The sequence below is a fragment of the Brassica napus genome, chromosome A10 (assembly GCF_020379485.1).
Source record: "Brassica napus cultivar Da-Ae chromosome A10, Da-Ae, whole genome shotgun sequence".
Classification (NCBI taxonomy): Eukaryota; Viridiplantae; Streptophyta; class Magnoliopsida; order Brassicales; family Brassicaceae; genus Brassica; species Brassica napus.
The window spans coordinates 6,369,766-6,386,303 of NC_063443.1; the positions used below are offsets into that span (position 1 = coordinate 6,369,766).

At 42.0% G+C, this 16,538-nt stretch overlaps 2 protein-coding genes and 1 long non-coding RNA gene across 4 annotated transcripts; 1 reads left to right on the top strand and 2 right to left on the bottom strand.

The window, feature by feature from the left end:
• Window positions 1-2,881: 2,881 nt before the first annotated feature.
• Window positions 2,882-4,736, bottom strand: LOC106367111. 2 transcript variants are annotated; one of them, XR_007316979.1, is made up of 4 exons: window positions 4,479-4,736; window positions 4,223-4,375; window positions 3,899-4,020; window positions 2,882-3,817 (listed from the first exon to the last, which is right to left on the bottom strand). It is a non-coding gene; the product is annotated as an uncharacterized LOC106367111 (long non-coding RNA). The 2 variants fall into 2 exon arrangements; XR_007316978.1 differs by having other exon boundaries at window positions 3,899-4,375.
• A 4,540-nt stretch (window positions 4,737-9,276) lies between these two features.
• LOC106409727 (uncharacterized protein At4g04775-like) lies at window positions 9,277-10,267 on the top strand. The gene is made up of 2 exons (XM_013850299.3): window positions 9,277-9,805; window positions 9,873-10,267. The coding sequence occupies exons 1-2, from the start codon at window positions 9,632-9,634 to the stop codon at window positions 10,158-10,160; spliced, it is 462 nt and encodes a 153-aa protein (XP_013705753.2). The 5' UTR covers window positions 9,277-9,631; the 3' UTR covers window positions 10,161-10,267.
• Window positions 10,268-10,443: 176 nt separating this feature from the next.
• LOC106363107 lies at window positions 10,444-12,657 on the bottom strand. Its single transcript, XM_013802906.2, has 3 exons — window positions 11,590-12,657; window positions 10,582-11,517; window positions 10,444-10,503 (listed from the first exon to the last, which is right to left on the bottom strand). Exons 1-3 carry the CDS (start codon window positions 12,655-12,657, stop codon window positions 10,444-10,446), a joined length of 2,064 nt encoding a protein of 687 aa, XP_013658360.2.
• Between the last annotated feature and the right edge of the window lie 3,881 nt (window positions 12,658-16,538).

The following is a 16,538-nucleotide window of genomic DNA, read 5'->3' on the forward strand; positions in this document are numbered from 1 at the left end:
ATGGTAAGGGTGTGGATCGATGATGAGCTCGTGTCACTAATATCAGCTACTTCTACTGTGCTCAGCTTTCAAGACTCATGTTGCTCATCATCCTCCACCATATATTCCAGCATAGACCTTATCTCAATCTCTAGATTTGCTGCAGCATCATAGAGAAATTTGTTGAGGAAGGCGTATCTGATGTCATTCCAGGTAGTGAGAGATCCTAGTGGCAACTTCCTGAACCAATATACTGCTTCTCCAGCTAGAGAGTATGAGAATAATTTGCATAAATAGTAGTCTTCAGAGACTCCATTGCATTTGATGGTCGATGCCAGATCTACAAATGTCTCGAGGTGGCTAGTGGGATCTTCATGAGGAAAACCATGGAAAGAATGCTGACCCACAAGAGAGATATATGCAGGGTGCAGCTCAAGGACAGTATTTTGAAGTGCTGAACAACGCAATGCAGACCTTTTAGCATAGGCATCCTCAGGACTGTTATAGTCTCTAATTGCATTCGGTCGTCCAGTCCTAACATACACAGTGGTAGCATCAGGGTTTGTAGAAGGTATCGATCGATGACAAATATCTGTATCGATCGTTTCTGAAGTGCGGATATCGATCGATTCTGAGTTACTACTGTCGATCGATGCTGAAGTCAGATCTTTTGTATCAGCTTCTTCTACTTTGCTCTGCTCTCCTGATACATGATAGTCATCATCCTTAACTGTATCATGGTTGACCAGCTTTTCTCTGTTCAGTTCGTCCTTCTGCTTACTCTCATCTGCATGGTGAACCTGAATGTCTGGCTGCTTGACATGAGTTGTCGGTGTTCCAATATCTCCATTCTCCTCGCTGTAGATGAAGTCAAGAATCTAACTCATACTAATCATTATTCCTTTCTCCCGATCTTTAATCATCTTTTCAAGCCTTTTACTTCGAGTTGCTACAGCCTCGCTGAAAAATTTGCCTATGAAGGCTTCTTTGATGTTTTCCCAGCAGGTTAGAGATCTTGGTTGCAGCTTACTGAACCAGCTAAAAGCATCTCTAGATAAACAATAGGGGAAAATTTTGCAGATAATGTGGTCTGCAGATATTTCATCGTGCTTGTTTGCTGAGGCTAACTCCTCAAGTCTCTTGATAAGATCTTTGGGATCCTCAGGAGGAAGACCGTTAAATGGATCCTCACTTCCCCAATCATACCATTGACTTGTCAAATTAAAGGTATTCATCTCAGCCACAACAATTACATCAGGGATTACACTACCCGCATCATTAATCAATTGTCCTGTGAGGCTGCAATGGCAACCTTCTTCGTCTCGCCAAATACCTTTCTTGTCAATCTTAAGTATGAGCGCTTCGACCTTCTTTGTCTCTCCATAAGTGGTGTTCGTGAATAGTGTCGTGATGAATAGTGTTTCGATGAACAGTGCCGCGATGAATAGTGTTTCGATGAACAGTATCACGATGAACAGTATTTGGATGAACAGTATCACGATGAACAGTGTTCGAATGAACAGTGTTCGGGTGAACAGTGTTTGGGTGAACAGTGTCGAGCGACAGAATATGAACAGTTTTGATCGACACGTTATGAACAGTGTCGATCGACGGGAGATAATTAGTGTCGCGATGAATAGTATTATGATGAACAGTACCTGGATGAACAGTACCTCGATGAATAGTACCTCGGTGAACAGTGTTGTTTGACGATTTGTTGGCTTTGTCGATCACCGCTGCTTGTCGTTTGTCGATCGACGTCGGATGAATGGTGTCGATCGACGTCGGATGAATGGTGTCGATCGATTGATGGTGTATAATGTCGGTCGATGCTGCTTGGAGGGTGTCGATCGATACTTCCCTCTTAGACTTACGGATCGTGCATAGACCAGCAGACTCCTTCCTTGAAGGACCTAGAAATCCTCTCTTCATTGCTCTGGTATTGATATGTATGTACCTGAAATAGAAGAAAAATTTAATGCGCTTTTTTTTCGAACAATAATAAAACTTAAACTAAATCTAACTAAAAAGATCTAATGGCGATCAAAGCTCCCTGGCAACGGCGCCAAATTTGACATCACTCAAATTACCCTAAAGAGTGTTACTCTCATAAAAAAGGTCGAGTTAGAGTACTTAGGGATCGAATCCACAAGGAGCTAGGGAACCGATTAGATCTAAACAATTTATAATAAACTAGGCCAATAGATTATAAAGCAGTAAAATAGCAATTAAATAAACAAAGCAGTAAACAAGTTGAACAAGTCAATTGTTCAGCTTGGCAAGGGTTGTTCGATGGAAGGATGGTTGCTCGATCTAGGGTTTCTATTCAGGTGTTGGAGATTATAATTCATATAGGTACCTATTTGTTGCATGCATGATATGTTAGAGCTCAACCGCTTAACTCAGTGATCAGCTGTCGCATGTTTCACTGGTTAACTCGCTAGATCTCGTGTCTCAACGGTTAGTATCTTGATCACGAAAGAGTGTCGACCGATGGTCTTATTGAGACATCGACTGATACACCTTTACGTACGTCGACCGATAGTCAGTTGAGGACATCGATCGACGGGTTCTATTCAGGCCTATGCGCGAGATGATTTGCCCTATTAGGATGCTAAATTGGTGGTTAGCCCTCTCTAGCAATCCTAATATAATAGATAGATGTCAGGATGGGATAACAAGGATGCTTGTGTATGCAATCCTATGATCAATATTCTAGTTAATTACACTAGAACAAGCAATAAGTATAGATCTATCATAAATATCACAACAAGGCAGATCTATAGTTTGGGGCTAATCCCACAAACTTATCTGAACCCTCGATCTAACAGGTGGATCTACTCAGACATGAAAACAGAAATCATAGATGAATAGATAGAAAAACTGAAATGAAATAGATAAATAAAACCAAAGGAGTTCCAGGAGGACTCTGATAGGAGTTCCACCCTTTTCTCCTCTAATAGAAACAATGAAACATAAAGCGTAAAGAAGTATGCCGTCAACAATGGCTTAGAAAACAGTAATATAGGGTTTCTGGTCGTCTAAGGGTATTTTGGTAATTTGTAGCTTCTGAGCTCCATGCAGTCATAAAATATACAAGGCCCACAATCTGGGATCTTTCTCGATCGACGTGCAGAATGCTGCATCGATCGACGTGGCTTCCTCTTCTCGGCAGCTTCCTCTCGCGAGGCAGACTGACCACTCTTCAGTAAAACGGGCATAACTTCTGCTACAGGATGCTGATTGACGTGAGACCGGTGGCATTGGAAAGCTAACTCATAGATCTATCTTGTGTCAAATTAGGGGCTGAATCTAACGGTCGGAACGTCTCCATCCATAGCAAAACATCTGACGCGTCTGTGCAACTCAGCACCTCCAAAGGCTCCAAAAGACTCCAAAATCACCATATTTCTCCTAAACGTCCCTGAACCTGTGAATACTCTAAATAGACTCCAAAACATAATAATTGTATCTTAAAACACTTTAAAACACTTATATACCATGATTAAAAATGGGTAAAATATATGGTCTATCAGCCACTGGATATTAACTGCATGAACTTCTCGATTTGTTTATAATAAAAACCAACGGTGCACCTATTATTAAGCTCCTTGAGTTTGCATGATCTTGGTGGCAGTATAAGCATCAGATTGGTTCCATACTCCTTCTTTATGATGGGGACCTCAAGCAAGGAATGCCATACTTGTCTCCCCTGGTGACATTGTTTTTCCAGTTATGGATGTCCATTAGCCTAATTCCTTCAACATGATCTCCCCTGCAGTGGTCTCCTTGTCAAAATAGATGTGGGTTCCCGAAGTGGCATTAAGGAACAGACGGCCTGACAGCAACAGTTTAATCAATGTACGTAAGAGTTTTATTAACTACATATTACTAATCAGTGGTGCGGAGAACTGAATACCTCCAACCATCTTCGGGTTAATGTTTGTTGCAACGATCGCTTTTGAATCAACACACATGCCTTCAAGTTTATGGAAAGCAACTGCTTGTGCGTCGAATATACTCAATGTCACAATCACATCACTGCAAATGCGGTGCAGTTAGTGATATAATAAAACTTCTGCTCATACGTTATAATGTAAGATAATGCAAAATGATGAGATAGGATTTATCTATCCAGTTTGATAGTGCTCCTCCGGAGGATCATTCACAGTACTCTTCAACGCAGTTATCTCACCTACAACGTCTGTAAGAAGAATAATTAGAAATTGTAATATGTTTATACCATGCTAAACAAATTAGTAGATTTTCTTGCGTGTTCGTGTTAGCTAATCCAAGGAGCTCGGTTTGATTACGAAACAGGAACCCTTCTTCAGGCAGCGGAGATTCCGGTCGGTTATCTCGTCAAGTGTTGTCATCAACAGTGGAGGAGCACCTCCTGCACTTCAAATCGAAAAAAAGGAGTTTTGAGTTAGCCATTTTAGAGAGAGTAGGATTGGAAAGATAGATATGGAGATGGGTTTTACAGGAACGAAGCAGACCTTTTTATACTCGTAGCCACACCGCCTTCGAGAAGATAACGGCGTATTGATGCAGAGATCGTGTAGAAAGGAGTTAAGAAGATGGTTAATATACATAAAGAAACAAAAAACGTTGTGAGATCGTAAGGCGAACTGAATCGTCAGTCGGCTTAACAAAATAAGAATGGAAGACGGCTGAAGAAAAAAAGTGGGAGTAATCCTAATTGATTACGGCTGCTGGTTCAGAGGTGGACTTTGTGGGTTACCGGATTTGAAAAATTAGAGTTGAATAAGACCTAAAATTTATAAGTCTAAAGCCCAAATAATGTTGTGGTGGACACGTGCATGTCTGTCAGAGAGTAACTTTCCACGTGGATAATAACTTAGGAGTGAGGCGAACATATTTATATATATATAGATAAATACTCTTTCTGTTTCACAATACATGATGTTTTGACTCATTGTACAAAGATTAAGAAATCTATTTTTCTCCGAAAAATAACTTTGCAAATATAATTTAAAGTTCATTTAACCAGTTAAAAAAATGACTGCAAAATCTAATTGTTACACAGTTTTCAGTAAAGTTAAAAATAATATAAATGTATCAAAACTTCATCTATTTTGAAACAACAAACATTTTTTAAAACATCAACTATTATGAAACGGAGAGAGTAGCATATATATTAATTTAGAAGTCAGTTTCCTATGCGTCACTCTCACGTTAACTCTCACGATAGTTGATTACACTAATACATTTAATGAATTAAAAATATTACATTTAAAACAATATTATTTATTTTTTTATTTAATTTCCTTTTTAAAACTTTCCAAAAAACATATACATATAATATAAAAGGATTTTTTTTATAAAGTTAAAAAAACGAATTGAAAAACGAAATATTTCTATAATATAATATGATTTCATAAAAAAAGAAAAGTACACAAAATAATAATATTACATATAATTTTTTTAAATAACATAAAATATACTTTTGAAGTAATAAAATACTTTCTTTATATTTATATTTTCTTAGATGAAAAATATAAATTTTTATATAATGTGATTCATTAAAAAGAATTTTCACGGATAATCTTGATATTAGAAAATAAATATTATTTCTTATACAACACAATTTTAAACAATTGTTGGGGTCAAAAACGGTCACGACGGAATTATCACCCGAAAACCCTCGGAAATCATATTTCCGAAAGAGATAGTAAAAAGAAAGATATAATTTTCGTAAAAAATAACTAATAAGAAGTTTTTACGAAAAAGTATCTTTGAAGGCTCAAAGCAAACGAACCAAGCTCGGTCATTGCGTAACTGCCGCACACACACGCTATCCGGTCGCTATGTAGCAACCAAGTCCGAGCCGATCTCGGTCGCTACGTAGCGACCGAGCATCCAACCCGCTCGGTCGCTACGTAGCGACCGAGCGCTCGTCCCGCTCGGTCGCTACGTAGCTGATAGAACCAAAATAAGGAAGGATCACTTTAGCTGGGTGTTGGATATGATCCGAGAAGGCAAACGACACTTCTGGAACTGAGATGGATTGAAAGGATCGTCAAGAGATGCGGAGTGGCTCTTGATATACCCACGATCTAGGCTAACCACCTAAGAACGAATGTAGTCTGTTGGCTAACCACCAAACGACACACAAAGATGATTGGCTGACCACCAAATCAACAAGCCGGTTCAAACCGATGAACTAGCTAAAGAACTCTCTCTCTCACTCAGAGAAGAAACGAAATAAACTCAAAAACATGGTCTGATTTTATTCATGGCAGAGTTTACATATTTATAGTACAATGAGTCAAAGAAAGACTTAAGAGTTTTGTAGAAAACTAGAAACTTAGAAAACATAAACAAAGACTAAGACTTTTGACTAGAAATAAGTGTGTTGTTGAATGGCTCTTGGATGATCACGACTTTGACTCCTTTTGTTGATATTTCTTGATGCAAATGGGCAGGAGACCATCAGCAAAGGCCTGGTCGAATTTGGTGTAAAACCGACCCAAACTGAATTTGTTATGAATTTTTCCTTGGGCTGAAAAGGTCCATTTCGCCCAGCAACTAAACCAGCTCCATCTTCAGTGTCACTTAGCTCATTCAGCTCCAAGCTAGTGTCACTTAGCTCACTCAGCTCATCCAGCTCATATATGTAAGTGTCACTTTGATTCAGCTCGACCAGCTCGACCAGCTCGCCTAAATAAGTGTCACTTTGTCCAGCTCGTCCAAATTTAGCTTCTGGCTCGACCATGGTTGCTTCATCCGATGGAGAAACCTTGGTTGGGTCGAGTTGTGCACCATCCTGGCCCAGGTCTACGATCCAGGTCACATCAGTAGCGACCGAGCTCGAGCCAAAGCTCGGTCGCTACGATCGTCCCGCTTGGTCGCTATGCAGCGACCGGGCTCGAGCCAAAGTTCGGTCGTTGCGACCGGGCTCTTCCGAACATCGATACGATACCAGTCCATGCATTCTCGTCAAACGTTCAAATGCTTTCTCCCGAAGACCGTAGCGAGCTCAGTCTATGTTTTCCGCTATTCTAAATCATCGATCAAACTTTGCAGATTAAAAACCACGGAAAGTTCGTTCTTTATCGAAAGAAATCGTAATAAATGTGTTGAGTCGGAAGACGGCCCATAGGGATCTAAGACACGACTCGAAGCCCATCCTACGATTTCTTAACCAAAAGTCCGTAAACCACAACACGGTTTACGCGTGGTCCACAAGGAAGGATAAATGTCAAGTTTCCGCGGATAAATACGGAAGTTTTGAAGATAATTGTGAAGATCGGGAAAAATGGAATATCTCCATTTTTATGCTATGACGGCTTAAGGGCAGAAAAGAGTAAAAGCGTAAACCAACCTTGGAGCTAGTATATAAGGAGTCCTAGGCGAGGAGCATGAGGAGAGAACTTTTCAGAGCAAACTTAGCACTTAAAGCAATTTAGGCAATTTTCCGTTTTTGTTATTTCGAGGTGCGACTCAATTAGGTTTAGCCGTCTTAGGGTTGCTAGAACTAGGAATCTCGCCGACAGCTTTCGAGTCCAGGCTTATACCTTGTTGTAAACGCTCATACGCAGATTCGGAATAAGATCTATTTTGCTCTCTTTTTGATTTCTTATTCTTATCGTTGTTATTCTCGTGTTCTGATTGCTTGACATGAATTAGCAAATATCCGGGTCCTCTGGGAAATTAGGGTTTTCCTAGTTTCCTTATTTAAACGGAAATCGACAGTGCGAATTTTGGTTCCCACAGTTTGGCGATAAAAGGAGGGGGGGTACGGATTAATCTAACCCGCAAAAGCCACATCACGCTCAATCAGACATGTCAACTAATGACGCAGATAACGTGCAGACTCCTCTTAACGGAGGCAACGGCACTGATCTCCACACTCCAGCAGCGGACGTATTCGTGGCCAACGTACAAGCCAACGCCGCGACGCTCGAGGAGTTTAAAAAGATATTCGCCACCTATGAGAAAAGGTCGGAAGAACAGGATAAGCTCGTGAGTACCTTGACCAAACAGGTCGAAACCTTAACGGCAAGGACTCAAGCAATCTGTCCCCGCGGAACCACCAAAATCCACGGGAAGAGACTCGACTTCGCTACCCCACTCGACAGACCTGGAGTCGCGCGGGAACGACTTTTGGGTCAAAACCCTAGCGAGAAATCTCCCATCGAAAAGGGGAACCCTGAAAGTCCTCCGCCTCCCACAAAGGATTCGGAGGATAACGAAGTCGAACGCATTGACCTGGATCCTAGCGTTGTCTCCAACGACACCGACAAGGACGACGACAGACATCCAAGAAGGACCAGAAGCCGATCTGCTCGGGAAAGCTCCCCGTTCGAAAAACCAATGACGGAAGAAGAAGAAATCAACAAATTAGAACGAACAAGAGGAGCTGGCTGAAAGGCAAACCGAGCTCACTCGCAGTAAACGCCGACAGGCTCGGAAATCTACTGGCGAGACATCGGATATCCGCGATCTTCGCGACTACATCACCAAGACTGCGGCAGAAGTGAGAGCCGTAAAGTCTCAAATCCGTCATGCTACTAGTGCTGCCCCCGAAATCGAACGACTGCTGGAAGGAGCTTTAAAGACCCCTTTTATCAGTCGCATTTCGGATAAGAGGGTGTTCGATCCGGGAAAAAACAAAGTACCGAAGTACGATGGTACGGCCGATCCAAAAGCGCACCTTCAGGCTTTCCACATCGCGATGGGAAGAGCGAGACTGAAGGACAGCGAAATAGATGCCGGCTACTGCCGCCTGTTCGTCGAAAATCTGGAAGGAGCGGCGCTCGAATGGTTCGCACGCCTTCATCGCAACACCATCGGAAGTTTCCGACAGCTCGCATCGGCCTTTCTTAAACAATACTCTGTGTTCATAGACAGAGAAACTTCCGAGTGTTCATAGACAGAGAAACTTCCGATGTTAATCTCTGGAGTCTCTCCCAGAGGGAAGATGAACCCCTCCGCGAGTTTATCAGTCGGTTCAAGCTGATAATTCATTACAAGAAATATGTACATTCTTAGCTCATGATTAACGCTATTGTAGGGGTTTCATAGCGTTTTCTCATCTGCTATGTCATCGGCAGCCATCATAGGTCCCCTCTCTACGATATCGGTTTTCTTTGACGCTACTAATAATCCAATACGATAGCAATAAATGAATGCCGTTTTTAACGTAACAATAACACGTTTTTATTTTGTCACAAATTGTTTACGATTCATAATTCGAGTTATGATATGTCCTTCTACAATAGCTGTTCAGTATTCTTATCATATCAGAAACAGTACATAAAGTCAAATTTAGACATAACATATTCAAAAGGGTTGACGATCTATTTCCCCCTGAGAAGTATCATATATCACTAGATACACACAGACTTTTGATCCCGTTCTATTTCCCCACAAAATAAAAGTTCGAATCCTATATCCCCCCAATTTGAAAGATCGAGTTCTGTTTCCCCATACCGTCGAATTTAATGGTTTACTTGGGTGAACCAGTAGCTAACCAAAATAAACCCATTTTAAACATAACCACACCCGTTTGAAAACCCGACCCTAGTCTTTAAAATCCCCGATTCCTAAAACAATTACAGTCACGAACCCTAACAAAATTGAATTGGGGAAATTGATTTGTGGGAGAGATAAGAGAAATTGAAAGATGAGTGATGTTTCTGGAGCTTCAAGTGGGTCGTCAATGGTGCGTTCAAAGAAAAGGGTCGTGGGTGTCCCAAAACAGTGTTGGTGCGGATATGAAATCTCGACTTTGATGTCAAGATCAGACAAAAATCCGTATCGTCGTTACCATAGGTGTTCTTATGCTGTTTCAAAAAAGGTAATGCTTACTCTTATTAATTTGATTGTGCAATAACTCAGATTTTAACTTCATTGATCGATTTTAGCTTGAGAATGATAATCATTTCTTCAAGTGGGTGGATGAGGCATTGTTAGAAGAGATTAATGTTCTGAAGAACAAAATGAGTAATCTTGAAGAATTGGTGAAAGAAGTTATGATGGAACGAGGAGAAAGTGAGAAGAAGGTATTTGAGAAGATGGAGATGAAGCTAGAGACAGAGCTTTTCGACAAGATGGAGGAAGTGTTAAAGGAAGCGAAATGGAGCATGAAGAAGATGTGTGCTGGAATTGTAATAGCTTGTGTTGTTGGGTTTGTCATCATTAAGCTTGTGTGATGGATTTCATTTCGATAAATGTTGTTTAATGCTATGAAGTAGTACTTGTACTTGACGTTTTTTATGTTGTTTAATGAATGAAAATGTTGGTATTTTCTTGGTTATAACCTACATGATCGAGTCATGTCCATACAAAAGGAAGAAAACACCAAAATAAGTAGAAGGATTCTTGTTCATCAACCATGAAGATGACAACAACAAAATAGCCGAAAAAAGAAAGAAGACACAACCCAAAAAATACTTCTTGCTCTTCCTTTCCTACTGTAGTTACCGCTAAAGAACATCAAGCTTGAGAGGATTCACCTTGACTAGCAAAGGTTTGAGATGGTTCAGCTTGTGGAGCCTATAAAGATTAAAAAAAAGAGTCTTATGTAAGTAATGAAAGGAGAACCATATAGAGGATATGAAAAATGAATCATACCTTCTTATGGGGTCCCTCCTTATGAAAACGAATATTGTGGTTAGGCGCACCACAAAGTCCACAATGCATAATGCGCTTCAACGTCTTCGGTTTCTTCTTCACAGGAGACTCATTTTTGCCCTTTTTCCTTTTGTTGTCTTTCTTCTTTTTGCGACCAGGCTGGTCTGGCTCAGGAGCTGGATGCACTTCAGGGGCTGAAGAAGTTGGCCAAAATCGTGCTCCTCTTAATGGTGTTATGCCTTCTTCGTATGTCCTCCTCCACAGTGTGGTCCGAAACCAGTGACACACAAAATCCTCAGCGTCTAGTTTCCTATCCAAGATGACACCGTATCCATGTTCACAAGGGATCCCAGTGATATCCCATTTGGAACACGTGCATGTCCGCTTCTCCAAATTGACACGGTAAGAACAAGCATCAACATTCACCAACCACATACCATTTGTGCTTCTATAAACAGTACACTGTGATGCTTTTTTGTGCTCCAAAGCGAGTATATCAACCACGTAAGGTGTGCATATGCTCTTGTGATCTTGAGCAATCAGATATCTAGAAGCGATACGCACCATTGCAAGACGCGCAATGGTATCCAACATTGGTACCATTGGCTTTTCACGGGCAGAAACGATGGAGGCGTTGAAAGATTCAGTTGAGTTGTTCTCGACGTCTTCACAATAGTTCCCCAACTTGAAGAAAGCTCTAACCCAAGTCATTGGATTAGTCTTCATCACATCTGCATACACCTCTGAGTCGTAGTTGAACAGCCTATCTAGATTCTCCTTGTACTCCGCCTCATTATAGCTCCAAGCAAGTTGCCAAATATACTTCTTCATGTCACTCTTCTTTCCATGTTTAGCTTTCACGTTTCCATAAATGTGTCGAACACACATTCTATGCTCCATCTTCGGAAGCTCCAACTGAACTGCCTTGATCAGTCCCTGAAACCGACCACACACAAACATAAGAAAATTATATTTTTAGAAAAAAATTACATGATAATCAAAGCTTACCTTCTGACGATCGGAGACCATAATATATCCATCACCATCTCCTAAACCCAAGTCTGTCTTGATATGCTTCACAAACCACACCCAATTTGGAGTGTTTTCCACTTGAACAACTGCCCAAGCAATGGGGTAGATTGAATTATCCCCATCTCGACCAAGAGCCACTAACAACTGTCCTTTAGTTTTTCCTCTCAAGAATGTGCCATCCATCCCAATAAGAGGTCTACATGTATCCTGCCATGACCTCCTAAGCACATCGAAACACACATAGAAACGGTTGAACACATCTTTTCCTTCCTCATTTCTCTTGGTCTCGACTTCCACCGAAGAGTTGATATTTGACTCGAGAATCTCGGCAGCATAGTCTCGGATTCGAGCAAACTGAGTCTCATACTCCTTCTGAATCCACGCCATTGCTTTATTTCGAGCAGCTTGACATTGTGCTCTAGAAACCGTGATCTTCCACCTCTCCTTGATCAGTTCTTCTATCTTCATTGGCATGAAATATTTTGGTTCTTCTCTTATCTTATCAACAAACAGCCTAGCTATCACAGGGACCTTAAGCATCTCACATTCTCCATTTGGAACACAGCTGTGTTCATTCTTGTACACTTTAACATACCATCTCTCTGGTTCTCCTTTACTCGAGCAATAAACACGCCACTGACAGTGTGAATCCACATTTCGACCAACACAACTAAAACCAAGTTTGGTTTTGTCATACCTATACTGCTTGATATTGTGACCAGTCTTTAGAGCGTAGTCCAATACCGCCTCTTTGAATGCAACTCCATTGAAGAATACTTGGCCCTCGAAGAGATTCCCATCACCTCTTCTAATTCGATAACGCTCTCTTGTCCTCTGTCGTTTCATTTGTTGCTCTTCACCATCTTCCTCCTCATCTGTATCACTATCATTCTCGGTATCGGGATAGATGTTATGTCGGATGGGAGGTTCGTTGATGAATGCAGCTACATCTTCTTCAACCCGGAAAGCGTGTCTCTCCATCTCTTCTTCGTCGTCTGATTCATCCCTAAGGGAAGGAATCGTGTTTTCACTGACCGTCTCCATTTTTTCTACTTGTAATCAACTAAAATCGGCTGATAAATCTTTCTAGGGTTTCTTTGTCGATGAAGAACACTGGGGATTTGGGGGTTTATGTTTTCGGGTTAAACCAATAACAATTGGGTTATAATCGGGTTTTAATCAGGTTTTAATCGGATCTTAAACGGATCTTTTCGGTTAAATCGCGGTTTTTGTTGGGCAACAATAGGTTTACGGTTAAATGATAAACAGTAAACCGGCGTTAATCCAAACCTATGTGTATTGCAATGCTTAACTTCGACGGTATGGGGAAACAGAACTCGATCTTTCAAATTGGGGGGATATACGATTCGAACTTTTATTTTGTGGGGAAATAGAACGGGATCAAAAGTCTGTGTGTATCTAGTGATATATGATACTTCTCAGGGGGAAATAGATCGTCAACCCTATTCAAAATGTAAAACTATCTAAGGTAGCATGAAAGAGATATCTTACCACCCAATAAGGTAGCTTGAAAAAGATAGATCTTTTCTTCCATCTAGATAACTCATCCTCATCTATTTCCACTTCTTCCTCTTCCTCCTCATCTTCCTCTTCCTCTTCCTCTTCCTCTTCATCTAAATCCGTACAGACCATCTTTTTTCTCTTACTCCCAGAATGTTTAACATTGCCAAAGTCATTCTTGAAATTTCTGAGATTTTGTGAAATTTCAAGGCCGGTTAAAATTCTTCCCCTTCTCCTTTGCTCAGCTTTTCCATCAAACCACTTCTTCTTTCCCCAAAAAGTATGAGCTGGTGGCAGACCTTTTCAGTGGCACATATACACATGTTTTCTCCTGTACTTGAGCCACATACTGTCTGTGTTTTTTCCACATAAAGGACACCCCATTTTTTCCCTTCACTTTGCAGCCTGCAAGATTCCCATAAGCTGGGAAGACACTGATCGTCCAAAGTAACATTGCCTTCAGTGTGAAAGCTGATCGAGTAAACGCGTCGTACACTAACTCTCCACTGCTCCACAAATGGTTTAGATCTTCAATGAGAGGCTTGTTGGGGTTAAAAACGGTTACGACAGAATTACCACCCGAAATCTTCGGAGGTCGTATTTCCGAAAGAGATAGTAAAAGGAAAGATGTAATTTCGTAAAAAAATAACCAATACGAAGTTTTTACGAAGAACTATCCTTTGAGATTCAAACCGAACAAACCAAGCTCGGTCACCACGCATACACGCCGTCCGGTCACTATGCAGCAACCAAACCCGAGCCAAGCTCGGTCGCTACGTAGCGACCGAGCGGGACGATCGCTACGTAGCGACCGAGCGCTCGTCCCGCTCGGTCGCTACGTAGCGACCGAGCGGGATGATCGCTACGTAGCGACTGAGCTTTGGCTCGAGCTCGGTCGCTACGTAGCGACCGAGCTTTGGCTTGAGCTCGGTCGCTACGTAGCGACCGAGTGATCGTCCCGCTCGGTTGCTACGTAGCGACCGAGCTCAAGCCAAAGCTCGGTCGCTACGTAGCGACCGAGCGCTCGTCTCGCTCGTTCGCTACGTAGCGACCGAGCTCGAGCCAAAGCTCGGTCGCTACGTAGCGACCGAGCGATCCTCCCGCTCGGTCGCTACGTAGCGACCGAGCTCGAGCCAAAGCTCGGTCGCTTCGTAGCGACCGAGCGATCGTCCCCCTCGGTCGCTACGTAGCGATCGTCCCCCTCGGTCGCTACGTAGCGACCGAGCTCAAGCCAAATCTCGGTCGCTACGTAGCGACAGAGCACAAGCCAAATCTCGGTCGCTACGTAGCGACCGAGCTCAAGCTAAATCTCGGTCGCTACGTAGCGACCAAGCGCTCGTCCCGCTCGTTCGCTACGTAGCAACCGGGCTCGAGCTGAAGTTCGGTCGCTGTGTAGCGATTGAACTCTTCCGAACATCGACAGACATCAATCCATGCATTCTCGTCAAATCTTTGAACGCTATCTCCCGAAGACCGTAGCAAGCTCAGTCCATGTTTTCCGCTATTCCAACTCATCGATCAAACTTCGCGGATGAGAAACCGCGGAAAATTCGTAGTAAACGTGTCGAGTCGGAAGACGGCCCAAAGGGACCCAAAACACGACTTGAGCCCCATCCTACGATTTCCTAACCCAAAGCCCGTAAACCGCAGTACGGTTTACGCTTGGCCCACAAGGAAGGATAAATGTCAAGTTTCCGCGGATAAATACGGAAGTTTTGAAGATAATTGTGAAGATCAGGAAATTTGGAATATCTCCATTTTTATGCTATGACGGCTTAAGGGCAGAAGAGTAAAAGCATAAACCAACCTTGGAGCTAGTATATAAGGAGTCCTAGGCGAGGAGCATGGAGGAGAACTTTTTCAGAGCAAACTTAGCACTTAGAGCGATTTAGGCAATTTTCCGTTTTTGTTATTTCGAGCTGCGACTCAATTAGGTTTAGCCGTCTTAGGGTTGCTAGAACTAGGAATCTCGCCGACAGCTCTCGAGCCCAGGCTTATACCTTGTTGTAAACGCTCATACGCAAATTCGGAATAAGATCTTCTTTGCTCTCTTTTTTGATTCCTTATTCTTTATCGTTGTTATTCTCGTGTTCTGATTGCTTGACGTGCGGTAATTAGCAGATATCCGGGTCCTATGGGAAATTAGGGTTTTCCTAGTTTCCTTATTTAAACGGAAATCGACAGTGCGAATTTTGGTTCCCACAAGGCTTTAAGTAGACAGCTATACTGTTACCGGGCTGTTGTGGACCAGGAATCAACAATGAAAGCATTATGTTCTCCTTCTTCATACATAAATCAGGTGGCAAGTTGTAGTTGACTAACAATATTGGCCAGCAACTGTACATAGTATTCTTCATGTTGAATGGATTAAATCCGTCTTCTGAAAGTCCAAGCCTCATGTTCCTTTCTTCAGTGGCAAAGGCAGGGTATTTCGCATTCATCTGATCCCATGTGACTGAATCAACAGGGTATCGAAGTTTCCCATCAGTGCTTTTGTTGCTGAAGTGCCACCTTAGATCCTTAGCCATTTCTTCAGACCAGAACATTCTCTTCAACCGTGGGATTATTGGAAAGTAGCGTAATACTTTCTGTGGGATTCCTTTCTTCTTCTCACCAGTATGGATATTGCTCTTCCATCTCGATGCCTTGCATTTTGGACAGTACTCAAGCTTCTTCTACTTCTTTCTGAATAGGCAGCAGTCATTCACACAAGCATGGATCTTCTCGTAACCCATATCAAATGATTTCAAAAATTTCTTAACCTCGTACAGTGAAGTGTGCAGCACATTCTCCTCTGGTAACATTTCCGGCAACGTCTCTAGCAGTTCATTGAAGCTCTTGTCAGACCATCCATTCTGAGTCTTCAATCTAAATAATGACACTATTGCAGATAACTTGCTGTGGTTCACACATGTAGGATACAAAGGTGTTTCAGCTTCAGCTAGCTTTGCCAAAAATTCATCTTCTTTCTTGTCCTCTCCCTCTGCTATCTCAAATACATCCCCCGTACCAGCTAAAGCTTCATCAGAACACTCAGCGGCTCTGTATAAACCAATGATCTCATCATTCCATTGACTTGTCCTTCTTTCATCTGCAACCACTGAGCTCAACTCTCCATGCAGATACCAATCAGTTCGCTTCTTATATGCCTCCTCCATTCCTCTAGTAACAAGATGAGCAACTACCACACTTCCGCAATGACGATCTATGTTACGACAGTCAATGCAAGGACAGACAATCATATCAATTCCTCCCGAAGCTGCAGCCACTTCCCGTACAAACTTAGTAGCTCCTCTCTCATAAGCAGGATCGACTCTTCGGTGACATGAACAAAAATTCACAAGCTCAGTGACTAAACTCATATTGAAACATAACATATATGATAAAATTCATTACCTGCTCAG